Source organism: Echinops telfairi, unplaced genomic scaffold, assembly GCF_000313985.2.
Source record: "Echinops telfairi isolate 266 unplaced genomic scaffold, ASM31398v2 ScPeMD7_7469;HRSCAF=8507_1, whole genome shotgun sequence".
NCBI classification, from domain to species: Eukaryota; Metazoa; Chordata; class Mammalia; order Afrosoricida; family Tenrecidae; genus Echinops; species Echinops telfairi.
This window is the reverse complement of record NW_022111373.1, coordinates 12566770-12589633: the sequence shown is the minus strand read 5'-3', so window position 1 is coordinate 12589633 and position 22864 is coordinate 12566770. Positions and strand designations below refer to the sequence as shown.

General features: G+C 38.7%; 1 protein-coding gene across 1 annotated transcript in view; it reads right to left on the bottom strand.

The window, feature by feature from the left end:
* FBN2 (fibrillin 2) overlaps nucleotides 1-22864 on the bottom strand; it is a 266701-nt gene that overhangs the window by 156861 nt on the left and 86976 nt on the right. Inside the window, exon 7 of the mRNA XM_004696589.2 lies at nucleotides 13504-13629. Coding sequence (XP_004696646.1) covers nucleotides 13504-13629 — 126 coding nt within the window. The remainder of the gene's footprint in view (nucleotides 1-13503; nucleotides 13630-22864) is intronic.

Sequence of the window (22864 nt, the reverse complement as noted above, 5' to 3'; positions counted from 1 at the left end):
TCCTTTCTTCCAGCAATAAAAACTAAATATAGATGTTGAAAGTGATAAAGCCAGAATGTGGCTTTGCTACTTCCATTGGGCCTGGATTATGGTTTTTACACTTCCGCTATGAAGCAGTAAAGATGTGCTAATCAAAGGAAGCAATAACAAAGTTCTATCCATTTCAGTTTCTACCTTTATGCCCTTACAGAAACGCTCACTGGATCTATTCATGCCAGGGTTGAGGAGGTTTTTCTATTATTAACCACATCTATTTTTTAAGTCTCTGAGAAAGATGATTTGGGGGCTTTCAAACCTTCCAGGATTCTTCAGCAGAAACCAAACTGCACGAGTCATGTGAATTAGTTTACCATACTTTTTTCATATTAAGAAAGGTATTTAAATATTCAACAGCACTGGGGAAACAACACTGGTTCCCAAAAATGGATTCCTTGAATCCACTGGGGGGAACCTCCCCCCAAAGCGCACACACACACAAGCAATTTCCTGACCACTGTGTTACATGAAATAAATAAAATCCTCTACATCTCAAATGTCCATTTCTCTAACTTTGGTGGAACTGGGGCTGGGGGGAGGGGGAGTGAAAACAGCCTTGAAACCAGTTAGGAATCAATGGATCATTGAAAGCTCTCATCGTATGTTCTAAGTCATCATTGTCGTCATAGTCTTTGGTCAATTTATTTGTCTGTTGATACTTTTTTCCAAAGTGGGCACATAAAGACTTCAATGGGCTGCCTTTGTCATTTTCTTTCATTTTAAGGGTGAAGAGTTAAAGAGCTTATTTATTAGAAACTGCCCTGGTGGTGTCTCAAGCTATGGGTTGGGCTGCTAACTACAAGATCAGTTATTCAAACCAACCAGGGCCTCTGCAGGCTCTCTGCTCCCATAAAGACTGACAGTCTTAGAAGCTCCCTCGTGGGTCCGAATTGACTTGATAGTAGTGGGTTTGAGCTTTGGGAAGTGAGTGTCATAAATTAAACAGAGTATAAAAGAGCTATCTCTGGGTCATTTAAACAACAACAACAACAACAAATGCTTTCATTATCTTTATCTTCTAGAATACGCATAAAAGACAATTCCTCTATTTTAAAGTTGTATGTGGAACCAAGAGGCTGGCATTCGGATCGCAATTCTTGAGCTGAAGACTATTGTTCTCTTTTCACTCCCCACATTTATTTTCTGAACTGTCCTTAACACTGCTGGTTGAAAGGCAGCAGTTCGACTGCAGCTGCTCCTGGGGAGAAAGAGGAGGCTGTTGGGCTCAGGAAAGCTTGGCAACCTTGGGAACGCTGCGGGCTCACCCTTCTCTGTCCAATAGGGCCACGTGGGAGTTTGAGGTGACAGTAGTTCAGCTTTTGCTTTAAACTTGAATTCTATTTTTATCTCCTAATATTTTATACTAAAAGCCTGTTATTATTAAACAAACTTGAGAAAGTATCTTTAGAAGAAATTTACAGTGTCATCTGGATATTTCGTATTTGGATTTAACCCAGGAGCAATGGCTTTCTTCACATTAAAAGAAAAAAAGTGTAGTGCCATGTCTACAACAAACCACGTAGCAATTCAACAATTCAGACATGCACAGTTCATTCACACTGAGTACATAATTTTGTTTTGCTATCATTCTTGCTGTCCTTTTCCAGATTATCCCAACACTAGAGACCAACAAACAAAAATGCCTTTACATCTTCACATCCTACTTGGATGAAGGACGTGATTTGTAACGTGTGCTGCTCCAATTTCATGTCCTTCATGATGACGTTAATGACTGTGCCTCGAATTAGGAGCTCTTTTTCCCTCTGCTCTCTGCTTTCATAGAAAACAGTGTCGGTACCTTTCCATGCAACCCATTTGTTTAGGTTGGAAATGGAGGGATTTCACTTTGGTAACTCCCTATGCACTAACTAATGCTGTTGGTTCAGTCCTACTGTCAAGCTAGCACTCAATCTAATTAACATGTGTTTTAATAGCGAAAGTCATCTGTGAGAAGACACAAAAGGGGTAGGATGGCCCTTGTGATAAACTACACCAGGAAGTGGTATGTGGTCATTTTGTTTAGTCCAAGCACATCAGCTCTGGTCTGCTGTTTGTCTGCCCCTCCAGAGGTCCTTTCACCCTTTCTTCCCTACCCTGGTCTCATCTTGGATGTGCTGTTTTCATTTGTAAAATACACATGGAAATTCTAAAGGTCCACCTGACAACACCTCCGCGGGCCTGGCCCCTGGTTAGGCTGCATGCCCCCATGGCTTTGTGGATGTTAGCTGCCCTAGAAGGCACAAATGCTTCACCCTTTTATTTTAGATTTTAAGTTCACATTTTAACAATCTCCAAATTTGCTTTATAGTTCTAAGCTACTTAATGTGCTGCCTCTCAAGATAAACAGCATGAAGAACAGAGTCCTTCACACAAAGGGCCACTTTTACTATCACGTAATTATATGCAACTGTCTCTTTTATATGCCCAAAGAAAAAGTGACAGGCTGGCTGCCATTTCTGTTTTGCTTACATGGGAAAGCAAAGCACGTTGAATTGATTTGCAGTGCAAAGTCAGTGTAGATGCAAGAGAGAGAAAAAGCAAGAAACGTCTGTAGTATCTTTGTTTCTTTTGTATTACTTCTTTATCTAAATAATCAACTCAGTACTTCCCATAATTCATCTGAACAGTAATCCAAAAGATTTACCTGGCCCTCTGGGCCCACACAAGCACTCAGCAGAAGCTTGCCTACCAATCTTGGGAAGGCCTTGGATTCGGCTATGTTGTTGTTGTTGAGTGCCATTTAGTGGCGACCACAGCAGAATGAGGCACTGCCTGGGCTTACCCTCCCTCATAATTGCTATGTTTGAGCTCATTGTATCAGTCATTGTGTCAATCAATCTCTTGTGTTTCCTCCTTTTTGATACCAATTTACTTTACTTGTCCAGGGACTGGTCTCTCTCTTGATAGCATGTCCACAGTTCATAAGACGAAGTCTTGCTTGGCTGTATTTTCTCCAAGACAGATTTGTTTGTTTTTCTTGCAGCCCACGGTATTTTCAGTAATTGCTGCCAGCACCATAATTCAAATGCATTGATTAGTATCCAATCTTTCTCATTCAATGTCCAACTTTCATATGGCTTGGGTCAGGTGCACATTAGTTGTCAAAGTGACATCCTTGCTCCTCAACATTTTAAAGAGGTCTAGGTCTTATGCGAAGGAGGCATAGTGGTTACACTCTGGGCTGCCAACTGCAAGGTCAGCAGTTCAAAACTACCAGCTTCTCCTCAGAAGATGAGGCTTTCTACTCCCATAAAGAGTTTGTTTTGGAAAGTGGAAACACACAGGGGCAGTTCTATAGGGTCCTGTCCTGTACAGTCGCTAGTAGCTGGCATCAACTCTACGGCAGTGAATGACAGGTCCTGTATAAGTGAACTGTCCAGCACAATGTTATTTGATGTCATAACTACTGATTGTGGGTCCAAGCAAGATGAAATCCTTGACCAATTCAATCCTTTCTCCGGTGATCAGGATGTTATCTATTGATCTAGCGGAGAGGATCTGAGTTAGAATGCCTACTGAAGGCTGCAATCTGTGATCTTTATTAGGTGAGGGGAAGGGTCACCCTAACTGCAGAGTACCAGACTCTGTTTTACAATCAAGCACAAGACAAAACAAGGATCGAGTAGGCAAAAATAGGTGTGATCAAAGATGATTTCTGCAATGAAAAAATGTGAATGAGTCTCCTTTAGGTATCAAAGGGATTCAAACGAGAAGACTGATTATCTCTGTTTTTCCACTTCAGAAGTACAGATGGGAACAGGAAACGCAGGGAATCTAGGACAGATGAAGCCCTCAGGACCAGCGGTGACAGTGGCGATACCGGGAGGGAAGGGGGGCGGTAAAAAGGGGGAATCGATCACAAGGATCTACATATAACCTCCTCTCTGGGGGATGGGCAAGAGAAGGGTGGGGGAAGGGAAATGCCAGGGAGTGTAAGATAAGATATAATAATAATTTATAAGTTACTAAGGGTTCAAGAGGGAGTGGGGACTGGGGAGGGAGAGGGAGGGGGAAAAAGGAAAATGAGCTAATTCCAGGAACCCAAGGGGAAAGCGAATTTTGAGAATGATGAGGGCAACAAATGTATACGTGTGCTTTACACAATTGATGTATGTGTGGATTGTGATGAATTATGTGAGCCCCAATAAAATGATTAAAAAAAAAAAGAAGTCCTAACTGAATTGGGAAGGGAAGTCTATGACTTCTCCACCAATCCTAACTTCTTTTAGCCATACAGCTGATTCATAGTTGGTAACCCAGCATTTGATCGTGTGGATTATAACAAATTATAGACAACAAAGTAAAGCATGGAAACTCCAGATCACTTCATTTCACTCATGTGCAAACTATACATAGACAAAGAGGCAACTGTTCAAACAGAATTAGAGAATACTGAATAGTTTAAGATCAGGAGAGATGTACATAAGGGTTGTATCCTTTCACCATATTTTTTTCCCTCTGCATGCAGAGCAAAATATCTAAGAAATGGACTATATGAAGAATGTGGCATCAGGATTGGAGGAAGGTTTATTTCCAAGTTTTGATGTTAAAATGATACAGCCTTGTCTGCTAAGAGTGAAGAGGACTTGAGATCTAATGAGGATAGAAGACTGTAGCCTTCAGTTTGGTTTACACATAAATATAAAGAAAAAATCCTCATAACTGGGCCAATAAGCAATATTATGCTTATCAGAGAAAATACTGATGTATAAGGGTTTCATTTTATTTGGATTAACAATCAATGCCCGCAGATGCAGTCAAGAAATCAAGCAACATATTGCACCATACATATCTGCTACAAAATATGTTTATTAAATATTAAAAAGCAAAGATGTCACTTTGTGAACTAAGGTGTGCCTTAGCTAAGCCATGGTATTTTCAGTCACCTGATATGCATACAAAAGCTAAGCAATGAATTAAGCTTTTGAATTATAGTGTTGGTGATGAATACTGAATATAGTGTGAACTCTTAGAAGAAAGCAGAAATCTTCAAAGATGTACATCCAGAAGGTTTCTTAGAAGCCTGCATAGTCTTATACATTGGATAAGGTCATCATGCTTGGTAAAGTAGAGGTGCAGTGAACAAGGAAATAGATTAATTGGCATATTGGGCTAAAAGTGGGGTCAAAGAACAGTATCTCCTTTGCACAACACGACTACTCTATTCTGACTTACATTCCTTCCTAGGGTAAATTATATCCACTTCATTGTTAATTATCAGCTCTGATCACTCCCTTTACTTTCTATCACCAAACATATTTTAAATAACATTCTTCTTGGAAGCAATTAATGTGAGGGACATTTAAGTTAACCACTTCCTTTGGTATTCCTAAATTTTTACTTATTTACAAAGGCAGTCATTTTAAGATTAAGAGGAATTCTACCTGAGGCCCATATTTTCATTCTGTATTTGGTAAGCAGTAAGCGTGTATCTACTGTCCACTTGGCAGCATGTCACGGGACAGGGGCAGACTCTTGTTCTGGGGACAAAAGGATGTGACGCTGTACAATAGAGGCACGAATAATGGTTAATACATGTCGCTTCTGCACCATAGCTGACAGGCAAGACGTCTGAGACAGGCATTTGTTGGGAGTTTAACAAAGAAAGTGACAGACAAATGGAGTGTTTTTCACCCCCTAGTCTTAGTTTTAAATGTTCTGAATTTTTTTATTGTGCTATGGGATACAGTTTACAGAGAAAATTAGTCTCCCATTCGATTATTTACACACATTTTTATATCGGGACACTGAGGACAATCCCCTTAATCTAGCAGCACGCTGCCTAGTTCTTCCCTCAGTTCCTCATCTCCATCTGCTTTGCTCTCGTGCCCTTTGCCACCTTCTCAGCTTTGCTCTTGGGCACACACTGCCCTTTGGGTCCTGCCCAGTTGACACAGTACTGAGGTCATCCCTCTGGGAGGATTGCACCTTCCACAGGGCTAATCACCGCTTGGCTGAGCGTCGGAATCTGGCAGGCTCACAACCAGGTTAGAAGGGCCTGCGTCTCGGGGATTCCACCCGTCTCTGCCAGACTAGAAGGTCTGGTCATTGTTATGGTTTTAAATTTTGTTCTACAACTTTGTTTCTCTCACTTGGTCCAGGACTTTCTACTGTCATCCTGCTCTGAGCATTCAAGCTTCTTCTGGTCTCAGAGTATGTGGTTTACATCACCAACTAGTATGTTTGACTGTTTCCTTGAGGATTTTATTTTCTTCCCTCTCCATTGTTCCAAAAGGGGAAAGACTCATATTTACATCTTAAATCACTTTTCATAAACGTTTAGGACCCTGGCTGCTACTCATTGTAGATCCTTATCTTTGTAGGCTATGCTACGTCAATTGACCTAGATGGCCCGAGATGGTGCTCCAAGTTCAGTGACTCATTTCTCAAAATGTTTAGTTTAAGACAAATAAGTTTCCAAAATGTTCCCCCATATGTGATCAAGTATACCCTTGAATATATTTGCAGCTCAAAGTCATCAAGTCAGTTCTGATTCATGTAAACCTGTGGAACAGAGTCGAGCAGCCCCATGTAAGTTCCCAAGGCTGTAAATATTTACATGAGCAGAAAGCCACAACTTTCCCCCTCAGAACAGCTAGTGGCTTTAAAATATTGAACTTGTAGTTAGGAACCTAGCATTTAACCAAGTACATGTTACACCAGCACATATACAAAATTATGAAGAAATAGCCCCTAGTAGTCCTTATTATAAGAGGGCTTCAAAAAGTTCAGGGAAAATTTCTATTAATTTTATCCCCATTTTCCCACAAACGTTTGAAGTCCCTTGTATACTCTGTGGGTATGCCCCCGTTTACCCTCCCATGTGTTTTGAATAAGGACTGCATTCACTTATTTCAAAGTTTAAAACTTGTATTTGAGTAATCCATAATAATCCTCTTTGCCATCCCTCACTTTAAGACAATTTCCATCCTCTGAGATGTCCAAGGACACAAATTTTCTGCATGTCTTTCTAGAGACTTTCGATGCATCAACACACGCCCACCTACAAATCCACCACTTGTTTTCTCTTTTTAGGATAATATTTTCTGGAACAGAATTTTATATGAGAAGATAAAACTATCCACATTCTTTTAAAATTTTGAATAGGTCTTCACTGTATGTTTCATCATCAGTCTGTTATGATGTGTTACCATACTGTGCTATTACAAAAAAAATTTTTTTAACATATGAAAAACCTTTTAAATTCTTCATTCTATAGCGTCTGGGGACTTAAAGGCTTGAAAGTAAACAAGCGGCCATCTAGCCCAGAAGCAACAAAGCCCACATGGAAGCAGCACACCAACATGTGTGATCATGAAGGGCCAAAGGGACCAGGCTTTAAACACCAGAGGTGGGGAGGGGGAGTCATATCCTCATCAATGAGGGTGGCGCGTGATGGAGACCCAATGCCCATCTCTAGACAATTGGACATACCTTCCAGAGGGGTAGTGGGGAGATGAGTCACTTAGGGTACAGTATAGCAATAATGAAACCCACAACCTTCCTCTGGTTCTTAAATGCTTCCTCCCCCCAACTACCAGGACCCCAATATTGCCTTGCAGACCTGGTTAGACCAGATGAAGCACAGCGGGACAGATGGGAATCAGAAACGCAGGGAATCTAGGACAGATGAACCTCTCAGGACCAGGGGTGACAGTGGCGATACCAGGAGGGAAAGGGGATGAAGAAAGGAGGAATGGATCACAGGGAGCTATGTATAACCTACTCTCTGGGGGACGGGCAGCAGGGGGGTGGGTGAAGGGAGACGCCGGACAGTGTAATATGATACAATAATGATTTATGAATTATTAAGGGTGCATGGGGGAGAAGGGAGGAGGAAGGGAAGGGGAGGGGGGAAAAAAGGAAAATGAGCTGATTCCGGGAACCCAAGAGGCAAGCGAATTTTGGGAATAATGAGGGCAACAAATGTATAGATGTGTTTTATACAATTGATCTATGTATTGTGATGAATTGTATGAGCTCCAATAAATTGATTAAAAAAAAAATCTTCATTACTTGACTATGGCTATACCAAAACTAGATTCATAAAAGTAACCGCCATCACAGCTCTATTGTGAAGATTTAATAAGATAACCCATAAAAAGTAGTATAAGTATTGTCTGGGATATAAAACATAAGCAATAATATAGATTTTCTATTGTTAATTTTATGAAATTATAGTGCTTATAACTCGCTGCCTTATCACGAAAATGCATTTGTTACAGGATCAGAAAGCAGGCCTGGGCTTGTTTGTAAACTTTCTTATTCAAAGGAGAGAGACCATAGAACACAGTTTTGTCTTAACTAAAATGTTGAACATAACTCTTTGAAAAGATTTTAAATAAGTCAGTTTTTATGATTTTAATATCAATGATTTATTTGTAAAATAATCTCTTTCCCATGTCCTTACTCCATCTTTCATTTTAATATGCGGTTTTCCCTTTGAAAATACTCCATGGATTTATTTATTCTGATACAGAAAGTTACATTTTCCATGATTTATCAAAGCAGAGCTGGCACGACAGCAAAGTATATGGTGCCAACAAGTTTTATGTATTTCATGAGCATAAATAAACATTTCTTGTCATAAATCTCAAACAACAAAACTCTAAGCCAATGGAACAAAGCTGAAGATTCTTCAGAGTAAGCTGCAAGCAACTACCTTGCGTATAGAGCACCAGTGCAAGGAGACTCTCCAATGCCTCCTGGTGAAGCCAGAATAGGAAAATTAGCTTAAGGGTGTTAAAGAGGCTTGGTCCTCAAACTTTTTAAACAGGGGGCCAGTTCACTGTCCCTCAGACCCGTTGGAGGGCTGGACTATAGTTTAAAAAAAGACTATGAACAAATTCCTTTGCACACTGCACATATCTTATTTTGAAGTAAAAAACAAACAGGGAAAAAACACCCGGCGGGCCAGATAAATGTCCTCGGCAGGCCGCATGTGGCCCATGGGCAGTAGTTTGAGGACACCTAGGCTATAGTCTGAAAGGAGGGACAATGCAAGGACCTTTGGCACCTATTCGCGTTCTGTCCACCTGGACTGAACTTCAAAGGATCTTATATTTGACTTTTGAAAAAGAGAGCAATGACCGGACCTCTTCTGATCTGTAATTTCATATGACATTGATGTGTTTTTCATTTAAATTAAACTTATATTTAAAAGAATAAGTTATGACTGGAGTGGGTAAATAAGACAACTTTCTCTTGGGAGGGTTAAGAAAGATTTACTCCACCAAAAATTATTATGCCCCCAGGTTGACAGAGTTAAGAAAGCCGATTTTGGAGGCAAAGCAGCCCAAAAGAAATAAGACATGACTGCTGTGGCCATCGCAGAAGGCTTTATGCAATCCCTGACACTAAGTAGAGGCAAACAGTGATTCTCCTCCAGACAGAAAGATACCCACAAGCACGCACCATGAGAAAATGCCACACATCCACACACACAAGCACACGCACATACCCACACACAGAGAGAGGGCAAGAGAAAGAGAAAAGTAAAAACATATATTCCTATCAAACTGGGGATCAGACTTACAGCTGGGGGAAGACTTGGCTATAATAAGAATCTCATAAGATAATTCACCAAGCCAAACTTCAATGAATATGGAGGGAGGATACAATTCCGTGTTTAAACAAAACAGTGTATAATCAAACACATCTTTATTGCATTAAGTCTCTTTTAGAATAAGACATCCCAATGAAGAATCAGAAGAAATTTTGTTTTTTAGGTAGAGGGTGAGAAAGTCGACAGCCCAAAGACATTACCTACAGTTGGCCTAAAAGGAACAATGAGATTGAAGGTCTAAAAATATCAACTTGAGTTCAAAGCTTACGTGTTTGCTTTCTCAATAGCAACTGAAGCAATCAAATTATGAAAAACAGACCAAGGGAAATTCCTTAGTGAAGATGACTGGTCTCTTTCCAAATATGATGTTAATTTTGGCTCCACAATTTTCCTTCTCTCTTGGACATTCAACCAAGTGAAATAAATAAACTTATCGTACACTCCACCGTCAACTAATCAACCCATTTTCAAGGAGCCTATAACACGCAAAGTATTATTCGAGGCTCTGGGAGACAACGCTAAACATGAAAAGTCTCTGTCCTCAAAAACCTTACTCCAAAGTTGGAGTGACAGTCTACAAACACGTATACTCAAGAAATGCAACAATAAAAGAGAAAAAATTAAATTCACATACTTTGCAATTTGTGGTCAATAGTATGCCATTTTCCAATCACTATGACTCAAAATACTAGAGTTATTCTTATTCCTGAGTAGACCCTGAAACTTAAAGACTAAAAGTCATCTGTTAAGAATGTACTGGATAAATGAACAGAAAAATATGAAATGTGCTATAAAATAGGAAAGATATAATTTGAAATTAAACCTGCGAATATGCCCGTCTTTTATATATAACCTTGTAATTCACATAAACAAGTAAAATGCTTTATGCTTTTAACCATTGATCAAACAGTGATTGCTGTGGTTTTATTTTTAGTTAGAGCAAATATTAATCTTAATTATATGGCAAGACCTATCATAAAATGTAGCAATAGTTTACAATTTTCCCACCTACATTCTATTTCACATACATTGTGTCCCCCATTACATTAAATAATTTTATATGTGTAAATATTTGTTCTTTTACATCAAGAATGAATACTACCTGTGTAAATGGATAAAAGTTCACTTTTAAGATTTCTCCAAATAAATATGATGTATACACAAAGGAAAGAGTTCATAAAACTTCTAGATTTCAAATTGCAATCACCATTTCTTTGAATATGGCTAGTCCCCACCAATCCAGAATATTAAATCACATAATTCTTTCTGGGCAATCGTTAAATGAATTTGGCTGCCTGGGCAGGAAGTCAGGAAAGAGATGACTATATTCAGGGACTTGGGGTGGTGCCTACATTATATCAATAGCCCCCTTTCCTAAAAAACATAGACAAGTGGTGAATAAAGAGTTGTACTGTCTTCTCCCTAATTCATGCTTGGCTCTGTAGGTTGTTTTGATGAAATTTGATGTAAAAAGGCTTATTCCATATTCAACTAAGAAGAAATGCATTTTGGAGGTGTATGGAAATGTCGCAGCCACTATAATCAGTCAGTGACTTTGGCATCTCACCTATAATCAAACATGTTCTTTGTTTCTACGTAGACTGCACCTTGGATCTAATGTGGATATTTCTTCTGAAGTCAAAAGTGAAGGGTGGTGACAAAAAGTTAAGCAGTGGAATCAACCTCAAAAAAGCCAAACGGGGACAACTTGATAAGCTATACCATGGAACCACAGCAAACTCAAGACTTTCTGTGTGTGACTGATTTTCTGGCTCAATCCCTATGTTAATTCAGAAGTTTTCATATCTTCCAACTATTTTTCTTAACTCTTCCACTATAAGCAGACTCTAGTTATCAGTAGTGGGTGACTTAAATGGATATCAATTACTTGAGACTACTCATTACCAATTTCAGAGAACCTTTTCCCCCCCTTAAAAGAGATGACCTCGGTACATTCTCTTTTGCGGGGATCATGTAATTAGCTTGGATTAATGTCTAAAACTCTAAAGATTGATTTGAAGATGAGAGTAAATGCATCGAGGTAAGCGTAAAAGTAATCTAATAAAAATAATGTAGGATGATAGACGTTATATTGGTTTACAAAATTATGGTTCCTGGTATTGACACAAGAGTGTTATTGTTAATATTGTTAGTAAGACTTCTTGTCTCATAATACATCTCCTATTTCTGCTTACCTTTTGTGGCCTTTTCCCCATTTTCTTTTCTAAAGAGAATACAACTTTATATAACCAACTAACACAAAACATCCCCTGAAGTACATTTTAGAAAAGGAGCAAATAAAACAAACAAAATAACAGCTGTACCCAATACAAGATTATTCCAATTATTGATGGTAAATGGCTCTGAATAAACTTGGAAAATGTGTTTCCCAACAAGAAGTAATGTAATATGTTTGTCACTTTTAGTCTAGTGAGTGAATGCCCTCATTTGAGATCTTACTTGGCACATGGGATAAATCCAGCATTAAAGTAGTTTTCATATACTTTTCCTACTTTCGATAAACTGAAGTGGCAAAAACAAACCTTCAGAAAAAACATTTAAACCTTTGGCTTGTTAAAAGCAAAAACAAAAGTCATACAAATAAGCCCATGCAATTCATTGTAGCATACTGTAAGTAAAAATAAAGTTATTTTCTTTAAAAAAAACAAAAACAAAGCTTTGGCTTGATGAGAACACTGCTGTCATATAAATGAAAATGGTTATGTTCAATTGTCTTAAGAATGGAGCCCTAATGGTGCAGTGGTTATGCACTGGGCTGTGAATCGCACGGTCAGCAGTTCAAAACCACCAGCAGCTCCAAGGAAGAAAGACGAGACAGTCTACTCCCATGAACAGTTATGGTCTCAGAGACACACTGCGCGTTGCTATGAGTCCGCATTAACTCAATGGTAGTGAGTAATGCCTTAAGAAGACAATCTTAAATGAAGACATACATTGCTTTAATTGTGCCTTTGAGTCAATTCCAACGCATAGGGAGCCCTTCAGGACAGGGATGAACTGCTACTGTCTATAAGGAGCAGCTCTATGACTATAACTCTTTACAGGGGCAGAAGTCTTTCTCCCAAGGAGTGCTGGTGATTTCAAACTTTCATCCTGCAGTTAGCACCCCAACTCGGAATCTACTACGCCACTAGTGCTGCTTCAATACTACTAAAAATATCAGTTATTCTAAATATGATTCATTACAACTCACATCCTTTGGTGGTTCTTAAATTTGGTAGCTTTTTATTCGGTAAATATAACAAATGAATTTATTCTATTTGAAGAATGCTGATGGAACTTGTACTTCAATATTAAAACTAAAATCTCATCTTCCAGGAAATCATTTGTCTTCCCACCCCCACCCCCCTTGTGTATCTTTATTTGGGTAAAATTGTTCTTTCACAGGAGTTTTTAGGGTATTTCCCAATCCTCTTGTCTCAACTATTTGTTTTCTTAACTTGATGGTTAGTGAAGCAACACTATTCAATTAAACAATGAAAATAACATTTTATTTTACATCATATGGCATAGTGCCAACTATTAAAGTATAATTTTACATACAGTGTAGTCATTGGACTTCTTCTCTTTACCTTAATTTTAGTTTTTGATACAAATTTTTAAGCAGAATGGAAAACTAAATTATTAGGGGAAAATACAAATAGCTGGATTACTCTCAATCTCACTCACACAGCAAGGGAGATAAAAAAGCCAGATGCAAAATACTCATTGACTCTTTCCATTCAAACCCATGAAGGCTGTAATATACACACTGATAACAGGGTCTATCTACATGTCCATACTGAAACTATTCGTGGTGATTAATATTCGCAGAAATGCAAAATGGATCATCTCAATTCAGACTAAACAGTTAAGCACATCCCTACGTTAGAGACACATACCTTCACATTTCTGAGTCGTTTCGCTCTGCTTGTGGCCAGCAGGGCATCTGCACTCGAAGGAGCCCACAGTGTTGACACAGTTTCCGCCCTGACATATGCCAGGAATTGCCTGGCATTCATCAACGTCTGCGAGAAGAAAACATTTTCAACAGAATTATGATTCATTTTAGATGATCTGTATAGACATGTAATGGGCAGAGGTAATCCAGTATTCACAAAAGAGCAGGGAAAGGTGAATAAAGATCTCTTTGTGTGCATATACTTTAACTTATATAAATGTTACTATGTCATATAGACCTCATGTTACCTTTTTCTCTTTTTCCCCTTTGCTTCCCGATTTGAAATTTGAGTTAAAATCCATCCGTGTTGTTAGGTAGAAAATCAAACTGTTGCTTTGGTTTTGTTACAAAGCATTCCTGGGAGGGAACATCAGATTTAGCTACAACTTCTCGACCCTTCAGTGAAAGATGCAGTGCACATCCTCCTTGTGTCTCTTTGGGAATTCAAGGAGTCTTTATGAACTTGGAGGACTCAATGGGACTCTTCATCTCTTTTTAAACCCTCAACAGAATGATTAGATCACAGGGTATTCACAGACCTATTTATATGAATAAATCGTACCAGATGGCTCTTTAGAATGCCTGGAGTTGTCTTGACACCCACCACCAGCCTCCAAATCCACAAGTAGCCTCCACATTTCTTCTGTTCATGAGGATTACTGATTCCGCTTCCCTGAACACACATGGTATTACTATTGAATGTCCAAATTTGCTTTAACTTACCATTGTGCAGGGATATTATCATTTTAACTTTTATTTCTGCAATTACCATTTACTATACCTTGTTTTCTTTTCCATTTCCTCCTTTAAAAACTAATCTAGTCTTAAAAAGCATCATTGAGGTCGATGCCTTTGTCTTCTTTTCAATTTAAAATCCTTTCTGTTTTAGCATTACAATGATATTCCTCACCCTTCAAACCATCTCTCAATGTTATCTGTCGAGGAACCCAATCCCTTACAGCCTTTCTGAGTCTGTAAATCTTTACCCTGTTTAATTGCCTAGTGGTTTTGCATGGACGAATTTGAAGGTAGTAGACTAATGACTAACACATGGCATGAACAGGTTCATGATAGAATAGACGAAAAATTAGGAAGCATACAGATAACTTGAACAACACTACCACGGGATGGACTGTGTCACCTCAAAATATGTGTCACTTTGGCTTGGTTATGATTCTCAGTGGTTTGGCCTGACATCGCATGTAATGATGCCATGTGGCAGTTATATGATGATACTTCATGATGTGATCTGATGCTATAAACCAATAAAGTATTAAGGATGGATGTAAGAACTCCCTTAATCCCAACACTCCCCTAGTCTGATGTAACAGAGGTCTTCTACAGTGTAGCTTGCAACATACATTTTATAAAAAGAGAAATGAGCAGAGACAGAAAGAAGCCCTAGGAGTCAAATGTGTCATTTGGTCCCTGCACTGAGACTGTCCTTACACTCAGGGGCACGCTGTTGCCAAGCCACATGAAGGCAGGCCATGCCTGGTGTTGTTGTGGTAGTTAGGTAGCATCGAGTCTGGCCCAACCCTCAGCAATACTGTGTACAACAGAAGGAAACTCTGCCTGGTCCTAAGCCTCCTCACAATGGTTCTTAGTGCCATGAGCCCATCTATGAAGCTATGATGTCCATCCATTTGGCGAAGGTCGTCTTTTTGATGCCTTATCTTTAATGAAGCAAAAGGTCCTTCTCCAGGGACTGGTCTTTCCTGGCAGTATGTCCAAAACAGTGAGACCAAGTCTTCCCCTCCTCGACTCTCAGGAACATCGCGGCTGTGCTTCCTCTAAGACAGACTGTTCAGTGCTTTTGGCGGTCGATGAGACTTTCCACAGTCCTTGTCAGGACCACGTTTCAAATGCATCCACCCTTCATCAGTCTTCCTTATTCAATATGCAACTTTTACATAGATATGAAGTCACTGAAAATACCGTGCCCGGGGTCAAGCGTGTCATAATCCTCAAGGTAACATCCTTGCTTTTCAACAGTTAAAAAGAGGTCTTGTGCAGCAGAATTACACAATGAAATGCGTCATTTGATATCTTGGCTGCTGTTTCCATGTGAACTGATTGTGAATCTGAGCAAGACAAAATCCTGGACAACTTCAGTCTTTTCCACATATGTCATGATGTTATCTATTGGTAGTTTTAAGGATTTGGGTCTTCTTTATATTAATATTTAATTCAAACTGAAGGCCACAATCCTTGACCGTCATCAGCAAGTGATTTAAGTCCTCCTCACCTTCAGCAATCAAGGTAGTATCATCTGCAATCACAGAGTGAATTAGCCTTGTCCCAATCCAGATGCCACATTTTTCTTTCTATAAACCAGCTTCTCTGAGGATTTGTTCAGCATCCAGGTAGAACAAGTGATGAGAGGATAAAATGCTGTCACACACCTTTCCTCATTTTGAACTACATAATATTTCCTTGTTATGTTTGCACAACTGCCTCACGTACACAATGAAGTCTTTCGGAATTCCAATATTCTGCTGGCTATCCATAGTTTCTTATGATCCTCACAGTCCAATGCTTTTGCATAAGCGATAAAACACAAGAAAACATCTTTCTTTTATATTTTGCTTGCAGCCAGGATCCACCTGCCATCAGCAATAATAGCCCTTATTGCATGTCCTCTTCTGAATCTGGCCTAAAGATCTGGTGGCTCCCCGTTAAGGTACTGCGACAATCCTTGTTGGAGGATCTTCCGCAAAACTTACTTGTATGTGATGTCAATGATATTGTTATGTAATTCCAGCATTCTGTTGAATCATTTTTCTTTGAAATGGGTGCAAAACAGATATCTTTCAGCCTGTTGGCCAGGTAACTACCTACCAAATATCTTAGCATAGATGAGTGCGTGCTTCCAGGGCTTTATTGGTTGTTAAAATTGGTATTCCATCACTTCTTGGATCCTTGTTTTTGACTAATGCATTCAGTGCAGCTGGGACTTCTTCCTTCGGTCCCATGTTCTTCCTCGTATCCTGCCCCTTGAAATGATTAACTATAAACTCATTCTTTTTGGTACAGTGACTGTGCATTCTTTCCATTTTCCCTATATCATTCCATATTCCCCAGAGAATTTTTCAATGTTGCAACTGGGACCTTGAATGGTTTTTTCTTGGGTTCTTTCAGTTTAAGATATGCTGAGAGTGTTCTTCTTTTTCTCCTTTTGTGTATGTGCGTGTATTTCAAATTCTAGGTCTGTGCATATTTGATTAATTTCCCTTTATTTTCTCGAGCTGCCCTTTGAAATTCTCTATTCAGTTTCTTGACTTCCATGTGCCCGAGCTGCTTTTGTTGTCAGGGTCATCGAGTCGGCTCCCATCTATAGTGCCCCTATTCACAGCAGAATGAAGCCCAGCACATTCCTGTGCCATCCCCAAAACGATTCCTAACCCTGAACTCTTTGATGCAACCACTGTGTGGAGTCATCTCTTGAAGGCCTTCGTTTTGTTCCCAAGCGTGAAGTCCTTTTCCAGGAACTGGTCTGACAACCCATCCAATGTATGTAAGATAGAAGTCTTGCTAGCCTAGCCTCTAAAGAGCACTCTGGCCTTACTTTGTCCCATACAGATTGGTTTGTCTTTTTAGAAGTACATGGTACTTTCAATATTTTTCTCCAGCACCACAATTCAAATGCATCGATTCTCCTACAGTCTTCCTAATTCAGTGTCCAACTTTCATATGCATATGATGCTATGGAGAATACTATGGCACCTTAGTCTTCAAAGTAACAACCTTGCTCTTCAATTTCCTAAAGCAGCAGTCTTGTGTAGCAATTTTACCTAATGCAACATGTTTTTGATCTCTTGATAGCTGCTTCCATGAGCGTGAATCCAAACAAGGTAACTCGTTGACACCTTCAACCTTTCCTCCATTTATCATGATGTTGCCTATTGGTCTAGTTGTGAGAATTTGGGTTTTCTTTACATTAGGTTGTAGTCCATACTGCAGGTTGCAATCCTTGATCTTCATCAGCAAATGCTTCAATTCCTCACTTTCAGCAAACAAGGTTATGTCATTTGCACAGTGCAGGTTGTTCCTAAACCTTCCTCTAATCCACATTCTGAGGCCAAACCTTGGAGCCTTGCTTTTGACTAATGGATTCAGTGCAGTTTGAGCTTCTTCCTTCAGCACAATTGTTTCTTGCGCATGTGTTTCACTTCCTGAAATGGGGGAATGTTGACTATTTCTTTTTGGTATAGTGACTCTGTGTATTCTATCCATCTTACCTTGATGCTGACTGCATCATTCAGTGTTTTACCTATAGAATCTTGCAAGATTGCAACTCGCAGCATGAATTTTTTCTTGAGAGCTTTCTGTTTTAGATCTACTGAGTTAGTTCTTCCCTTTTGGTTTTCTAATTCTAAATCTGTGTATATTTCATTACAGCATTTGGCTTTGTCTTCTCAACTCACCTTTTGAAATTTTCTTTAGCTCCCTGACTTCATGCTTTCTTCCGTTTGCTTTAGCCACTCTACAATGGCTAAAGTTTCAGAGTTTCTTCTAACACCCACTTTGATCTTTTCTTCCTTTCCTGTCTTTTTAATGACCTTTTGCTTCCTTCAAGAATGCTGTTCTTGAGGTCTTACCACACAGCTCATCGATTCTTCTATCTTTAGTGTTTAATGTGTCAAATGTGTTCCCGAGATGTTCTTGAAATTCTGGTGGGATAAACTTAAGATTGTATTTTGGCTTTTGTGAACTTGTTTTAATTTGCTTGAGCTTTATCCTGAACTTACATATGAGCAATTATATTCTACAATTGACGCCAGGTGTGGTGTTAGCTGCTGATACTGAGCTTCTCCACAGATGTAGTCAATTTGATTTCTATGTATTCCATTGTTGAAAAATGGTATTTGCTATGAACAAATCATTAGTTTTGCAAAATTCTATCATGTGATCTCCAGCTTCATTTATATCACCAAGTCTTTAGTTCCTTCCTCTGTGTTTCCAACTTTTGCATTCCAATTACCAATAACTATTAATATATCTTGACTGCATGTATGATCAATATCCGACAGACATCATTGGCAGAATTCTTTGATTTCTTCATCACTAGCTTTTGTGGCTGAGGCATAAAGTTGAATAATAGTTGGTTTAATTGGATTTCCTTGAAGACTGACAGATATAATCCTATCAGAGGCAGCACTGTAGTTCAAGATTGATTTTGCAAAGTTCTTTTGTACAATGAATACCACACCATCCCTCTTGATTGTATTATTGCCGGCATAGTGATGCATATGATTTTCTAATTTAAAATGGACAATATCAGTCTGTTTCACATTAATGCCTAGGATAACTATCTTCATGCACTCGATTTCATTTTGACCACTTCTAATTTTCCTAGATTCATACTTTACACATTCCAAATTCAAATCTGTAGCACATTTTTGCAACTGTTTCTTCTTACCTTGAATTGTGATCCGCCAGGCAAATGAAGGACCAGAAGCTTTACCAGACTCCCATCACCACGGTCACCTCTACCCTGAGAAATCAGCTCCTCATCAATCACACTTGGAGTGCCCTCTGACCTGAGAGGCGCATCCTCTGGCAGTCTTCAAAATGTTCTGCCTCCATTCTTTATGCTTTCAGTGTTCGATCATATTTGAAGTTACACATAGGTTTTCAGGTTTTCCTTCCTCTGAACTGGGGAGTCAAGTCCTTCTTCATTGTCTGTTCTTATTCTGGAAGCTTTGCTGTAACCTGTTCACTTTGGGTGACTCTGCTGGCATTAGAAATACCAGTAACATGAACTACAGTATCACAGCAACACACAAGCCACCATAGAATGACAAACTGACAGGCAAATGGATTATAAATCCAAACTCCAGCTCCCTGGAAATATTAGTGAACTGAGAGACCTGTGTTAAGACTGAACAAGAAAGAGAGAGAACATATAAGTTCCCAATGACAGTCATGAGAATGAGGACATCACTGACAACTCTATCTTGTTTAAAGAACAAGGAAACAGTAGATTATATACAGCCTTATGGCAATCAACAGAACTGGGATGAAATGTACAAATATACAAAATGGACAAAATACACAGTCAAGGAATTGGACTAGAGCTGTAGCTATTGAAGTAATTCAAATACTCTTTAATTAAGTTACTCTAATTGATACAGGCCTTTATTTTTCTCAGATGGCACAGGACAGGCAGTGTTTCCTTCTGCTATACACAGAGTCCAGGGCCACAACTGACTTGAGAACACCTGGCCACCATGACAACAATTTAATTCATACTTGAACTCTGCACATGGAAACTTTTAGACCCTGATGGCCTTACTGTAGAAAATCTGTCAATATCAGTTTGAATTTTTTTCCCCTGAAAAAAAACCAAAGAGGGTATTTTAGAGTGTAAAAGAGGGAATTCGAACCTGAGAGAACCGGTTTACCATCTTCACCTTAGCTATGTGTGTGTAAGATCAACTGATAATTCTGGAATGTCTTTCCTACCAAAATGAAAGTGGATCTCATTGTCTTAGTGAAGAATAGCTGACCTAAACAAGAAGCAAAGGGAATGAAATAAATTAAATGGCAAGAAATGGATATCCTCAACATTTTCAGAACACTTCAAGCTGCATTGCTTTAAAATATACTACATTCCTACCCTCCTTACAGTGTGATATAAAAAACCCCTAGACACCTCATTTCCTGGCAGATAAATCAGAGAATGGATATCAGGGTATAAGTCAAGAAATTACGCCAAACCTATAAACCTCTTAATACCATTCATAACATTTTAGACTACAACTACATATTTAGTAGATTCAATAATTTTCAAAGAAAAAATCCCATGTTAAAAGTTTATTCTGTAATTGCCTAAAAATATGTTTTCTCAGGAGGATAGAGAAAATCTATAGTTTTACGATCCAGTTGTAAAGAATTCATTTAATTGTACGTAGGACAATTTAGTATTTAAAAGTATGTGTATATTATTTTATGTAACAGAAAGCTTACAGAAATAATTAGGCTGGACATAAAATCTGTACAGATTCTATAGATCTAAAAATTTATATAGATTTGACTCATGTTATTTATGTATCTTTGGTGCTAACATATCCATAAATGTGGTAGAGCACACAGGAGACATAGTTATGAAAATTTATTTCTACAAGCAAATATGCTGATAGAATGAGTCACTGGATTTGGGGGCCCAGGATCAGAGGCTTAGGGGACACTAGGGCCATTTGGCATAACACAGTTCACAAAGATGTTCTACATCTTACTCAGATGAGAAGCAACTGAGATGTTAAAAGCTCATGAGCAGCCATGTAAGCACAACTATTGGTCCTTCCCCATCTGAGTGATGAAAATCAAAAGACACAAGGAACTATTAGTCCAATGGGCTAAGGGGCCACAAAAATACTGGTTTCTGCAAGCGAAACCCAAATCAAGATGATACCCAGCTATCACGACCAACTTCCCAGAAAAGAATCACTTGAGAAGGTACTGGAGAGAATGGGACAAAAGTATGGTAACACAACTCACTCAAAACCATAAAAGAAAGCAGGCGCTCACTGGTTGTGCAGAGACAGGTGGGACTCTCCATCCCTCCCCTGAATCATGACCTTTCATCACCCTCAGGTCTGAAACTGATAAGCAGTGACACATTTGGGGAGTTGAAATTGATGAGCTGGAATAAAATAGCATAAACTGTTGACTATAAAACTGACGAGCTGCTCTGTAAACTTCTACCTAATTCACACAAAAAATTTTAGTACACACAGTGCACTAAGTCCAAGATAATAAAACTTGAAAACAAAAGAAACAATACAGACAAAGCTATCCTTAGATCTTTAAACAATGTAAGAATTTCAACATCTGTAGTTTTAAAATAAGCAAGTACCAATGTCGGACAATTTCCAACTGTGCAGATTTTACTGGTGTATTTTTGTGCAATCCTCCAGCTCAGGAACATATTCTTTAAGTAATGAATTATTTCAAATCATAAATAAGCATTTTAAAGCAATAAAATGAAGTCTTTTGAAATGTCAACCTCATATACAGTAATGATTTCACTCCATGTCGACAGAAGTTCTAATATTGTAACAGCATAGTAATTTTTCTAGTTTATGAACTCATTCATTTTGCAGGTAAATCTGCCCCAAAAGGTTAAACTTATTTCATAAAATTAAATTAGTATTAGATGATATATTAAGTTCACTTCCAAATATGGAAAAATATGTACTTGTATAGGCATATAAAAATGTTCATTTAATTTATATCCATGGAAACCAAAGACCAATTCTTATTTCTGTACTTAATAGTGTATATTTCTTAACTTTGCTCATTACCAAATGAGAACCATTTTTAAAATGAAAGTTTTTAATCCTACATTCCAAAGTTATTCGTGCATGGTATTTTTGCTCCTATAAAAATGAATCTGTCTTTGTGGCCATTTAAAAAATAGGTCTGTCTCTATATGTAACCTGAGATACAGGGTAACTTGGCGACTGCTGTACATTCTCAGGGCTGCTGTAACAAAGTACAAGAAACTGGGTGGCTTTATACAACAGGAACTGAGTCTCTCAAAGTTCTTGAGGCCCCAAGGGGATAAGTCAAAATGTTGGCAGGGCTATGCTTGCTTTCAAAGTTCTAAGGGAGACTCTTCCTTTCCCCTCATCCAAGCTTCTTGTGGCTTCCCAAAATTCTCGGTGTTCTTTGGCCGGTCCATGCATCACTCCAACCTCTGACTCTGTAGTCACATGGCAGACTTCCTGGGTTTGTGTCTTTGTTTCCCCAACTGCTGAACAACTGATCATAATAATTTACTACATGTAGGAGTCAGAAGTCATGATAAAGCCTGGTTCCATCTTCAGGGTTCATTCTACCTCCAAAGGTCACCGCCATTTATTTAGTACTTACAGTCAGAAGCCTGGGAGATCATTTCCTCAGTAGCAAGTGCTTCTATCTCAAATCTGCCCCTTAGCCAATATTCTGATATCAGCTTCCACCATTATGCAGGGTGAACTATTACTGAAGCTACTGTGCTAATGCAGGTACTTTATAACTGGTTTCTTTGCCTCTACCCTGGGCCCCTAAAAGGGGTTCTCTACAGAGCAACTAATATAACCCCATTTAAAGGTAAATCAAGTTAAGTTTCATGTAATTACTACAGAAGTTTATACACACTGCTGCTTAAAGTATCATATGTTGCTTTAGAAAAGTATGAGACCTGATGTAATATTTCCTTTGGAAAATTTGCTTGGTCTGTACACAACCCCATAAGATTCTCATCTTCTATCTTTACTGAGGCTTTTTGTTATTGTTTATATTGTAGTAAAACA